The sequence below is a fragment of the Geotrypetes seraphini genome, chromosome 2, assembly GCF_902459505.1.
Source record: "Geotrypetes seraphini chromosome 2, aGeoSer1.1, whole genome shotgun sequence".
Lineage (NCBI taxonomy): Eukaryota > Metazoa > Chordata > Amphibia > Gymnophiona > Dermophiidae > Geotrypetes > Geotrypetes seraphini.
In genome coordinates, this window is record NC_047085.1 from 523,160,556 (window position 1) to 523,173,740 (window position 13,185).

At 39.5% G+C, this 13,185-nt stretch overlaps 2 protein-coding genes across 13 annotated transcripts in view; one reads left to right on the forward strand and one right to left on the reverse strand.

Annotated features, from left to right (window-relative positions):
- LOC117354716 (zinc finger protein 721-like) overlaps positions 1-13,185 on the reverse strand; it is a 375,536-nt gene that overhangs the window by 285,640 nt on the left and 76,711 nt on the right. The gene's annotated exons all lie outside the window — the stretch shown is intronic.
- Positions 1-13,185, forward strand: part of LOC117354719 (zinc finger protein 11-like) — a 103,095-nt gene that overhangs the window by 45,690 nt on the left and 44,220 nt on the right. For 6 of the 12 annotated variants that reach the window (XM_033932636.1, XM_033932638.1, XM_033932644.1 and 3 more), the window contains exon 4: positions 8,278-8,631. In XM_033932636.1, the coding sequence (XP_033788527.1) occupies positions 8,278-8,631 (354 nt within the window). Of the gene's footprint in view, positions 1-8,025; positions 8,632-13,185 lie in introns of all 12 variants that reach the window. The other 6 variants (XM_033932634.1, XM_033932637.1, XM_033932640.1 and 3 more) reach the window with 1 other exon arrangement.

Sequence of the window (13,185 nt, forward strand, 5' to 3'; positions counted from 1 at the left end):
GGTGGAATAGCCCTATACATAAAAGAAAGCATACAATTGACAAGAATGGACACAGCAGAGACGACAAACAGGCTGGAATCACTATGGGTTAAAATACCGGGAAGGAAAGGTCCTGAAATAAAGATGGGCCTATACTATCGTCCACCTGGGCAGTCCGGAGATATCGATGAAGAAATGGAAGCCGAGATGAAGCGAGAATGCAAATGCGGTAACACGGTTATTATGGGAGACTTCAACTACCCCGGGATAGACTGGAGTCTTGGAAGATCAAAATGCGCTAGGGAGACAGGATTCCTGGAGGCTATACAAGATTGCTTCTTGGAGCAGCTTGTTAGAGAACCGACGAGAGGAAATGTCACTCTAGATCTAATCCCAAATGGGTTAGCGGGACCTGCAAAGGAAGTAGAAGTAGTGGGACCGTCGGGAAACAGTGATCATAACATGATGAAGTTCAAGGTGGAGGTAGGAATACCGAAAGGGAAGAGAACCATAGCGACAACTTTTAACTTCAGGAAAGGAAACTACGAAGCAATGAGGGAAATGGTTAGGAAGAAACTTAGCAAAACTTCCAAAAAATGGCAAACGGTAGAACATGCCTGGACTTTTTCAAGGACACGGTGAGCGAGGCGCAAAATCTGTATATCCCCAGATTCAGAAAAGGGTGCAACAAGAGTCGAACAAAAGACCCGGCATGGATAACTAAAATAGTGAAGGAAGCGATAGGCAATAAGAAAAATTCATTCAGGAAATGGAAAAAGGACAAAACTGAGGGGAACTGGAATGAGCACAGGAGGTATCAAAAAGAATGTCACCGTGTGGTTCGAAAAGCCAAAAGAGAGTATGAAGAGAGACTAGCCAAGGAAGCACAAAATTTCAAACCGTTCTTTAGATATTGTGGTCTAGCCGGCACCTGTGGATAAGGTAGGCTCCGGTCCAAACACACAAATACTCACACTTGACGTGCTTCCATAAAGTTGGAAGTCCTGCTGGGCTCAATGTTCATGGGTAAAGCATGAAAACAAAAATTCAAAAGAGTCAGTTTTATAGTTCATGCTACAAGTCACTTTTATTGGGGCTTATATTGGGAGCCAACTTCCATTCAGTCTGTACTCCAAGTCACCGATACAAGTATCTCAAAACAAAACCAGAGTTGATGAAAAACAGTATGTCTCAGCTCTCATCTCCATACCGGTAAGTAACCAAAACACTTTACACAAACGTTTGTCATCAGTGGCCAAGATAAATCTTCAAAACAATACTGTTATCTTCAAAAAGAAAGACAGTTAGCAAGGTTGCTATTAGCACTGCCGGTAGTGCTGTATCCAAGCCTGAGAGTAAAATAGGCTTGGCCCCAGCCAGCTCCAAAGGAGTTGGTGGGGGAGGGGAGTAAGCGAATCCACCAAAAATATCTGTTAACACAGAATGCCCAAATGGCCCCACAATCCCATCCAGTTGTACAGTGGATTCTCCCCACACTTACTTCCTCATTCTTCAGCATTCAAACACAAAAGTAAACTTAACAGAGCAGATTCCTTCAATTAAAGAAAAACGTTTTTTTTCTTTTCAAAAGTTCCCCTAAAGGGAGAAGTGCAGCACTGCTCTCTTTCTTCCCTCAAGTGTACACAGCTGCTGTGAAGCAATCCAAACAATTTGCTCACCTGAGCTGGAAGAAAAAACTCAAAAGTTTCACAAACATGTATCCTATTATTCTTCCATAGGCATACCTTCAGGACAAACTGCAGATTCCTGGCAATCCATAAATTCAAGCTCTGCTGGCTGGTTAGTCTCAGGGTCAGTATCAAACTCTAGCATTTCCACATCAGCAGAGCTGTGAGGATCAGGAGCATTGTCCTGGATACCTCCTTCCTGAGCAGGCTCAGGGCAGACTGACCTCCTTCCCCTCAGAGCAGCTTCTATTACGTTCAGCCGGGCACGCCCAGTTCTCTGAGGGGGAGGGCCAGCCTGCAGCTTTTTCCTACCTCTCTCAGGAGCAGCAATCAGCTTTTGCAGCTGAGAGTTGGCAGGAGAGGAGGGAGTGTTCTCAGGCTGTTCCAGGCTGTTACATTCAGCATCTTTCACACCCTGGAGCTCAGCTACCTGAGATTTAAAGGGAAATGAACCATCTTCCCTATTCTTTCCCTCTGGCTTGCTACATTGATCAGCTCTTCTGACAGTAGTAATGGGTTTAGACAAACCCCTGCCTGGCACAAACCGAGCTTTAAGGCTAGGGGTGTGACAATATGTTAAAGGGAAGTAACCGTCTAGGGAGGAGGTGGGACCGCTGGACGACGGAGAAAGGAAGGGAGTGGTGAAGGAGGAGAAAGAAGTAGCAGAAAGGCTTAACATGTTCTTTTCGTCTGTATTTACAAACGAAGACACAACCAACATACCGGAACCTGAGCAATTCTTCAATGGAAAAGTCAAGAAGAAAAATTAACATCCATGGAAGTGAGTCTTAAAGATGTGCGCAGGCAGATAGAAAAACTAAAAACTGGCAAATCCCTGGGGCCGGATGGAATCCAACCAAGGGTTCTGAAGGAACTAAAGGAGGAGATAGCGGAACTACTGCGGCAAATTTGCAACCTATCCCTGAAAACAGGCGTGATCCCAGAGGATTGGAAGATAGCCAACGTTACACCCATTTTTAAAAAGGGATCAAGAGGAGACCTGGGAAACTACAAACCGGTGAGTCTGACCTCGGTTCCGTGGAAAAAGGCGGAAGCACTAATAAAAGAAAGCATCGATGAACATTTTGAAAGAAACGAACTTCTGATAACCAGCCAACATGGTTTCTGCAGGGGGAGATCGTGCCTGACTAACTTATTGCACTTTTTTGAGGGAATTAACAAACGGATGGACAGAGGAGACCCCATAGACATCATATACCTGGACTTCCAAAAAGCCTTTGACAAGGTACCTCATGAACACCTACTTTATTGAGTTTCAGTCGTAATGCAAAGCAATTAAACACACATGTAATATTACAATAAAGCACTTTGAACTAATAAATATACCTAAACAATCATTTTAACCCTCCCAGCCCCTGATTAATAATCCACTACTAATGACCATTTAAAAATCTTCATGTACCCCTCCCCCCTGGATGTGTATCGATCAATCCTTACAATCATTTCTCAATGTTTTATAATTCCCTTGCTGTACAGCCAACATCCGTTCCATTTTAAAAATATGCCATAAAGATTCCCACCCAAAATTGTAAGTTAACCTGTCCCAGTTTTTCCAATTTCTCAAAATTAGTTGAACAGCAACTCCTGTCGTTCTCAAAAGGAATTTATCCTTAAAGATGACCTGTGATACCTTTACCCTTTTGTATCCGCACTCCATTTAAAAGCATTAAATATCTGACAAAACCTTTATCCTAAACCCATCCCAAGAGACTAAATAATATTCTCATAATAATTTCCACCTTAGACTCCATTATCACACTCTCAATATCCTCAGAACAGTAGTGTTTGAAATAAATTACTCCCCTTTTTATTTTTGAATCCATATCCATTAATATGATAAATGATATGAATTCATATATTAATATAACACTTCAATATAAACTCATAAATCCAATTAAAAACAGTACAAATATTATACTTCCAGCTTATGTCTAACAAATTCTCTATCTTGAACCCATCTCAAAAATTTATATCTAATGACTAAAATTAGTCCCCTATCAAGTTCCTTTAATATGATGATCACAGAAGATGGCGACGGAGTGAGTCACCCTTGAAAGCTGCTCCTGCTTGGCTTGGTGAATTTTATCTCATTTAAAATTTTCCTACCTCAATTATGCCTAAGCGCAGAGGCAAACAGAGAGGCGTTCTTCCAGCCTCATCTGGTACTTCAACGGCGAGACAGGTGGCAATCACAGCGTATGCCACACCGGCTGGATTGGGCATATCCGCTGACCGAGGGGGGCAGACCTCGGTCTTGGAGAGCGAAATCTCGCTTAGCCCTATGGGTCCTGGAGCTCCTCCGCGGCCCGGGAGGATGTCGGGGACACCGTCGGCAGCGCAGGAGGCGCCGGAGACGAGTTCTCCGTTGACGCTGCTGAACTCAACCCTGACCCCGGAAGTGTTCCACGGCTTGCCGACTCTCTTGCAGTCGACAATGGAGAACGGAGGAGCAGTTGCTGGTGAGGAAGCAGGGACAGAGGAGCAGCGAGCTAATGGGGTAATCCCTGGAATATCTTTCCCCCCTCCTCTGGTAAGACCTGAAGTCATCGATATGGAAGCAATCTGGAGTGGACTTGAATCAATCCATAAGGTATGCTCTCAACTTTTTTCTTCAACACAGAACACTAATTTACAAGTTAAAACTTTGGAAGAGAAACTCCAAAAGCAGTCCAATAGAACGGACAATGTGGAAAAATCAGTGTCAGAAATAAAGGCTTCTATGAATTTACATTTGAAGGAAAAATCTTTGCTGGTTAGAAAAATGGAAAATGCAAATAGAAATTTAAATCTTAGACTGTTGAACTTTCCGGTATCCAAATTTCAAACTCCAAGAGACTTATTTAATTCCTTCTTACAATCAGTCTTGAAATTTCCTGAAAATAATATGCCACCGCTCCAAAAATTATACTATTTGAATATTCCCAAAGAAGAGAAAAGCAAAGGGATTGTATCAGGAGACTTGGATCTCACTGGTATGCTGGAAACATCAATTCAAGAAGAAATAATTGTTAGAGCAACTTTACTGGTGACCTTTGTTTTTCTTCAGGATAAAGAGGCAGTTCTCCGTTTATTCTATAGGACTGAGAATGTGGAATTTCACGGCTCCAAAGTTTCAATATTTCCTGACGTATCAAAATTGACGCAAGCCAGACGGAAGAAATTCCTGGCTTATCGACAGTCAATTTTGAACATGGGAGCAACCTTTCAGTTACGTTTTCCCTGCAAATGCTGTCTTACCTACCAGAATATTAGATATATATTTTATGATCCTGATCAATTAAATTTCTTTTTAGAGGGTAAGATGGAGTCCAGAGCTCCAGATCCTTCCATACAGTCCTCTATCCAGGCAGATGATTAAATCCAACCGCACTCTGTAAATTTGTATGAGTTTTTCTTTTCTTTTAGATCCAACTTCCCTTGGAGGTGATGGACTCTCTCCTCAATATGTGGACTCTGATTAGTCTTATATGTGGAATTATTATATATAATTTAATATAATTATTTTCTTTTTCAATTGTTAATTTCTTTAGATTGTTGTTAAACAATTTGTGAAAATTATAAATAAATAAAGTAAAAAAAAAATTAAAAAAAATATGATCATCAGAATCAAAGCAATACCCTCTAAACAATATTATTGGAAATAAGAAACTCATATTCCTTACTTTAAAATCATATCCCCCCTTTACCTTCCCAAATATTACAGAATTCAATTCTACCCATAATAGAAACTAATTATAGACATTAATACATTTTCTAACCTGAGCCTCAGTTTAACAATTCAATAAAATAATATAATATAGAATATGATATTATTTTATCTATTAACTTCAGAGAATTGAACATGAACTCATAAACAATAATAAATCCATTAGTTTTGACCCATAAAATTTATCTTTCAACCTCTAAATAGACACTTTATATAAATAATCAACTTAAAATAAAACTTAAAATAAAAGTAGTGAATAAAATGTCAGAGTTTGTTTTTTTTTTTTTCCAAAAAACGTCACTGCAGGCCATTCTTCAGTACACAATTCCAGTTCCCCTCTCTTCTCATGAGCTCCTGGCATTGTATCACATAACCCCACCTTACGTAACTTCTACGTCAAGCCGCTCACATTACGGGGCGTTCCCTCATGCCTGATTTTCCTCCAATCAGCTGATATTAAAGAAGACTAGGAGGATTCCACCCCATAACCGGCAATTTTCAACTGTCAAACACTATTTTACATTTACACCAAAACTTCCAGTGACGTCATCGGGGTCCCCCCCTCTGTGTGAAAAACTTCTGCAGCTGCAAGGCATGACCGCAGGGCATGCCCTAAGGGGCACGCCCTGCCCCTTGGGAGCCACGAGGAATCAGGAGGTGTTGAGAGGGTAGACCATCTTTGGGTAAGATCCAAAAAATTTTGGTGTGAATATATTGATGGGTAAGGGAAAAGCTAAACCCAAAAGCTCCACCCCTGCCGCAGCCGGCCCTATGGACCACCACTTAATACCAGTGACTCCCTCACAAGTTAACCAAGAGTATGCTTCCGTTCAGGGTGCATCTTTAAGTCCCCTTGAAAGGACTCCACCCCTTCCACCATTATCCGATGATGGGGAGCCTATAGTAACCCCTAGCGAAACTTCTGAGGAACCCCGAAAGTCAATAACTTTATCCAAATTACAACATTTGTCAATACCTAAAGCATTAACTTTATTGGATTCAAGGGATGATAATCGGTAAACCTCAGAGGAACCAAAGGATATTACCTTGAAGGATTTGTGGAAAGCTTATTAAGATCAGTTGTTAAACACTCCTCAGATTTCTCAGTCAAAGTTGGAAAGAAGTTGGAGACTTGGTAGATAAAAGATTAATGTTGGTTGAAACACGGACATCGACCTCTGCGGTTAAGGATGTCTGTGTAATTCATTCAAAACTGGAAATTATGGAGAATTTGTCACGCTCAAGAAATCTCCGATTTGTTAATTTTCCCATGACGCACTCGATATCTCCAGAGATTTTATTACAAAAATATTTGAAAGAGATATTAGGTTTAACAAATTCAGAAACTTTTCTATACAAAATTGTTATTATATACCACAGAAAAAAAAAGTAAAATCAGATCAGGGAAACTTTTAGTTTCTGCTGAGTTCGATTTAACTCACTTCCTGGAAGATTCCCAAGATGTCATTAAAACTAGGGCTACTCTTTTGATGAATTAGATAAAAATTTACTCCTGAAATTATATTTCAAAATCAAAACAACAAAATTCTGTGGTGATACTGTGTTGATATTCCCAGATGTGGCTAGAGCTACCCAAATGCGAAGGAAGGAATTTCTTCCCTTAAAACTTAGGGTTTTAGCTCAGGCCGCTAGTTTTTTTCCTAAAATTTCCTTGTAAGTGTATAATCAAAATACAAGAGAAGGAATTTACTTTTTGGGACCCCACACAGCTCAGCAATTGTTAAGTTTTCGTGAACAAGAGAAAGATAAAGGGGTCCTTTTATCAAGCCGCACTAGTGGGGTTAGCGTGTCGGACATTTCATCATGCGCTAACCCCCATTGCGTCTTAAATCCCTACCAAAGCTTGATAAAAGGACCCCAAAGTAAACTAGTTATTCACTGATCTTTAAAAGGAATCTGAGAATAAGAAGCGAAAAACTAAAATGATATAACTTGGGGGAAGATTTCTGTTTTCTTAAGTTGGATTTTTATTTATAATTATAGTTGAATCTTTTCTCAAGATTGATATCTTATTTCCTTTAATTGTATTTGATCTTATGGTGGCTCCCCCCAAATTAATGTGGGCTAGAAAGATTTATATTAGATACTTATGATATATTTTCTTTTTTTTCTTTTGATGTATATCTTTATCCTTTACTGTTCTTGAAGAATTGTATGAAAAATTTGATAAATAAAAAGAAAAAATATATATAGAAGGGTTCAAAAAAGGTTAGAACAAGTTTCTGGAGGAAAAGTCCATAAAAAGATTTTTAGTCAGATAGACTTAGGAGAGCCATTGCTCATCTCAGGAACTGGATTTGCTCTATGGATCTGCCTGGCACTTGTGACCGGAGGGGCTACGGTTGGACACAGGATGCTGGACTTGATGGAGCTTGGGCTGGACTCAGCATGGATTTTCTTATACCTATGTGGAAAGACCAAAAAAGCACTTTTAAATATTGACTTGAATATGATCACACACTCTTATTTGCATCTCTGGTACTGATCAGCTTGGAAATGTTGTTTTCTGAACAGTGAGTGGGTGGTAAATTTACAAAGGGGATTTGTGTTACTGAACTTGTTCAAAGGTTTTACTCCTACAATAATATACAATGCTATTTTTTGATTTAGAAAAAGATGACCCTAAAAATAATCCCTGGAAGCTCAGTGAGAAGCCTGAAGGAGTAAAGATGTTATCAGAAGGAGAGAAAGAGAACTGGGGAGAGAAGGAAAAAAATCAAAATCCAAAATATTCACCAGGAGAGTCAGCTCTGCTCAAGATCACACAGACAGAGGAAGACCAGACGGACCAGATGAGAGATCAAAGATGTTCCTGTGATGTATGTGAGATATTCCTCAGTGATCGTTCAATTCTGAAACCACATCAGAGATCTGATACTGAAGAGAGATCATCTACATGTACGGACTGTGGGAAAAGTTTCAACAGCAAGAAAGAGCAAATGCAACACAGGAAAAATAATAAAGGAACTAGAATGTGTACAAATATCGAATATGGGGAAAACCTTTTCAATAAAGGAAACATGACAAAATGCCAGAAAAACAATACTGACAAGAGAATATCTTCATATCTTGGTTGTAAAAAAAATATAAACCAGGACGAGAGCTTCACAAGAAAAGCAAAATTTCACCCGGGAGAGAGATCATTTTTAAATACCGAATGTGAGAAAAGCTTCAGTCAAGGAGAAGCATTTGCAGATCATAAAAAGACTGAAACTGGTGAGGTATCAATCACTTGTAAATCTGAAGAAATAATTTACAGAATGGCAAATATCGCAGAATATCAGGAAATAGAGAAAAATGGGAGATTATATACTTGTGCTGTCAGTGGTAAAAGCACTTCTTGCAAAGGAAACCACAGAACAGCAGAAAAAATCCCCAGGGGAACAAAGCCATTTACATGTACTGAGTGCTATAAATGCTTTAATCGTACAGAACACCTTAGAACACACCAGAGAATTCAAACTGGAGAGAAACCATTTACATGTACTGAGTGTGGTAAAAGCTTTTCTCTGAAGAAATCACTGACAATACACCAGAAAATTCATACAGGAGTGAAGCCATTTACATGTACTGAGTGTGGTAAAAGTTTTACTCATATAAGTAACCTCAAAAACCACCAGAGAATTCATACAGGAGTGAAGCCATTTACATGTACTGAGTGTGGTAAAAGCTTTAGTCAGAAGGGAAGCCTGACAATACATCAGAGTATCCACACTGGAGTGAGATCATGTATATGTACCGAGTGTGGTAAAAGCTTTTGTGATAAGCGAACACTCATAGCACACCAGAGAATTCACAGTGGAGAGAAACGATTTACATGTACTGAGTGTGGTAAAAGCTTTTGTGATAAGCGAACACTCATAGCACACCAGAGAATTCACAGTGGAGTGAAACCATTTACATGTACTGAGTGTGGTAAAAGCTTTCTTGAGAAGGCAACAATGAGAAAACACAAGATAATTCACACTGGAGTGAAACCATTTACATGTACTAATTGTGGTAAAAGCTTTCGTGATAAGACAACACTCACAGTACACCAGAGAATTCACACTGGAGTGAAACCATTTACATGTACTGAGTGTGGTAAAAGCTTTAATCAGATGAGTAACCTCATAAGACACCAGAGAATTCACACTGGAGTGAAACCATTTATATGTACTGAGTGTGGTAAAAGTTTTACTCAGATGAGTAACCTCAAAACACACCAGAAAATTCACACTGAAGTGAAGTCATTTTCATATTCTTAGTATGATAACTGCTTTACTGAAAAGTGAACATTGATAGTACATCAGATAATCCAGACAGGAGTGAGATGAAGATGCTAGACAGAGTTCATTTCTGTTGCCATAAAAGAGGTCTCTTTCTTACTGAGGAAACATAGAAACATGATTGCAGATAAAGACCAAATGGCCCATTCAGTCTGCCCATCCGCAGTAACAATTCCATCTTCCTCTCTTTAAGAGATCCCATGTGTCTATTGCACACCTTCTTGAATTCAGACACAATGTCTGTCTCTACCACTTCTTCCGAGAGTCTGTTCCACGCATCTACCACCCATTCCGTAAAAAAGTATTTCCTCTGATTACTCCAGAGCCTGCCACCTCTTAACTTCATCCTATGCCATCTCATTCCAGAGCTTCCAAATGAAAGACTCGCCTCATGTGGATTTACATCACATAGGTATTTAATTATTTTCTCTTACCCTTTGAGTTAACTTTGTGAACCGGATTGAGTCCGTTTTGGGAAAGGCCCGATATATAAAGCTAAAGACTGGATTAGATTAAATGTCTCTATCATATCTCCCCTCTCCCGTCTTTCCTCCAAAGTATACAGAGTGAGATCTTTAAGTCTGTGCCCATATGCCTTATGATAAAGACCACACACCATTTTAGTAGCCTTCCTCTGGACCAACTCCATCCTTTTTATATCTTTTTGAAGGTGCGGCCTCCAGAATTGTACACAATATTCTAAATGAGGTCTCACCAAAGTCTTATACAGGGACATCAATTCCTCATTTTTCCTACTGGCCATACCTCTCCCTATGCAACCTAGCATCCTTCTAGCTTTCACCATCATCTTTTCAACCTGTTTGGCTACCTTAAGATCATCACCTACAATCACACCCAAGTCCTGCTCTTTACTATGATCGTTCAGATGATGGTCTTACCTCAACTGGACTATTGCAACTCCGCCTACCTTGGAATTAACACCATTCTTATCCACAAACTGTAGCTGATCCAGAACACAACTGTTAGACTGATCTATATATTATCAGGTAACTATTCTGGCTCCCAATATCATCCCGAATAATTTTCTATTTTAAAAAAAATTCTTTATTGATTTTTCACACTACAAATGCGCAATAAATGATTCACACATTTGCACATTACATAATAAGCGCAAGAAAACTTACAAATACTAATGTATAATGAGATTTTCCCCACCCTCCCAGCTAATATACAAATATAATAAAACCATCATTAAATTATTCATGAAATCCTTGAATCAATTCCAATTCTATTCCCTTCCTCCCCCTAGGATGTGTATGTTTTCTTGACTATAAAATTAAATTAATTATTCCTCTTTACGCTATTTAGCCATAAAATTCTTACAACGTCCCTGTTGTATGGCCATGCAACGTTCCATTTTATAAGTATAATACAGGATTCCCACCAGAATGTCTAGTTCAACCTATCCCAGTTTTTCCAATTTCTTAAAATAAGCTGCATGGCAACCCCTGTCATTACAAAAAGTAACTCGTTATTTCTCACAGATAATTGACTTTTAGCTCTCATAAGAGTAGCAAATAAAATAGTATCATAAGATAAAGCCACTGGATTCTCCCACATATTATTTACTTGGTCCCAAATAGACCTCCAAAACTGCAGTATCAAGGGACAACAAATGTTCCAAAGTCCCAGCTTCAAAATGACAGTGCCAGTATCTATTAGACTTGGAACTATCTAATTTATGTAAATGAACAGGGGTCCAGAAAGCTCCATGTAATAAGAAAAATCAAGTTTGCCTCATAGATGCTGACACCGTACATCTCATCCTCCAAGTCCAAATTCGTGGCCTCGTGGCCATTGAGATGCAGTAATCTGATGCTTTATCTCATTGCTCCAAATGTCGCGAAGACCAGTTTTTGGTTTCTTATTCAAAAATCCAGATATTAATTTATACGACTGAGTGGCCTGGTGCCCCAAAAAGTCTACCTGAAAACATAATATCGGCAAGGTATATTGATTTGTAGGATTTTTCCATCTAGGGAACCCCTCCTGAATGGCCTGCTTCAACTGAAACCATCTGTAACTTTGAGATTTATTAAGACCAAATTTGTGTTGCAATCGTGAAAATTCAAGCAGCTTACCATCTGATATCACATCATCCAAAGTGCGTATGCCTGCCTTCATCCGATGCTTCCAGATGACCTTAAATACCTATTTGAATCTTGGAGTTTAGGCAGAGGGACTGACAGGTGGATTTAAGTATTGGAATAGGTGTCAAATTATTTACATATTTCAATGTCTGCCACGTATCTAGTAAAATTCTAGTGTCCTTATATAATCTTGGAAACTTGATACTCAGAACATGACTTAATCTCAGTGGAAACCTGAGCTGCCATTCCAACCTTAACCAATCTGGAAGATTTTCCATGAGCTCAGGGAGGACCCAATACATACCCTGACGCATAATATAGGCCTGATGGTACCTATAAAAATTGGGAAAATTAGAAATGACTACGCTGGCGACACTTTTGATTACAATATCCTTAGCACCAGATAAAAACATTTTCTTTAAAAACAGACAAAAAAAAATTCATGGGACTTAAAATATTGATTTTTCCAGAACTGGCTCGAGATACGCAAAAAAGGAGACGCAAATTTCTTCTTTTAAAACCAGGGCTTTGGGAGAAACCTTTTTTCTTCGACATCCCTGTAAATGTATGATACAATATCGTATGAAAAAATATGTTTTCTTTGACCCAAGCCAGCCGACAACATTCTTGTCTGCAGCGCCTCAGGCTTAAGAGGAATTAAGAGGGCGAAATTGATTATTTGTTATTCTGTCTCAGTCTAAAGGGCCTATTTTTTCTTCATACAGCAATTTAGTTTGTTAAATGTTCTTTTAAGTTTCCGCTATGTATACCTGGATCACAATTGTGGACTTGAGCTGAAGTTAAGCTATAATGATTTTTCTTTTTTTTATTTTATTGATAATTGAGATGTTAGAATGAATACCTTATTGGCTTATCTTTATCTTTCTGTACAAGTGATACTTGATTTGTAATTTGTCAATGATAAATAAAGAAAAAAAATTGGGAAAATTTACCCCACTCTCCTCAAATGCCTTATAGAACTCTACAGTGGGAGGGGGGGTCACGTGATGCGTCTGCCTTGAAAAGACGTGTGCCCTCGAGCTCTCTGACCCCGGGTCTCCAAATATCTGCTAAACTCACGATATACTACTGCCCGATAGGCGCTGAGGGGCACCGAGGGACCAATTTGCAGACCGGATATGCAATCTAGGGAGGTCTGCTGTCTGCCTGGAGCCAGGATACGAGATGTCACCGCCAGTCTGGATAGACTACTCACGCCCTGAAACCACTTTCCTATGCTTCTTGTCCACATAGGAACCAACGACACTGCCAGGAACACACCGGAGACCATCACCAGAGACTTTGGAGCACTGGGTGAGAGGCTGAAGCGGACAGGAGCGCAGGTGGTTTTCTCATCGATCCTCCCAGTTAGAGGCAAGGGAAGAGCCAGA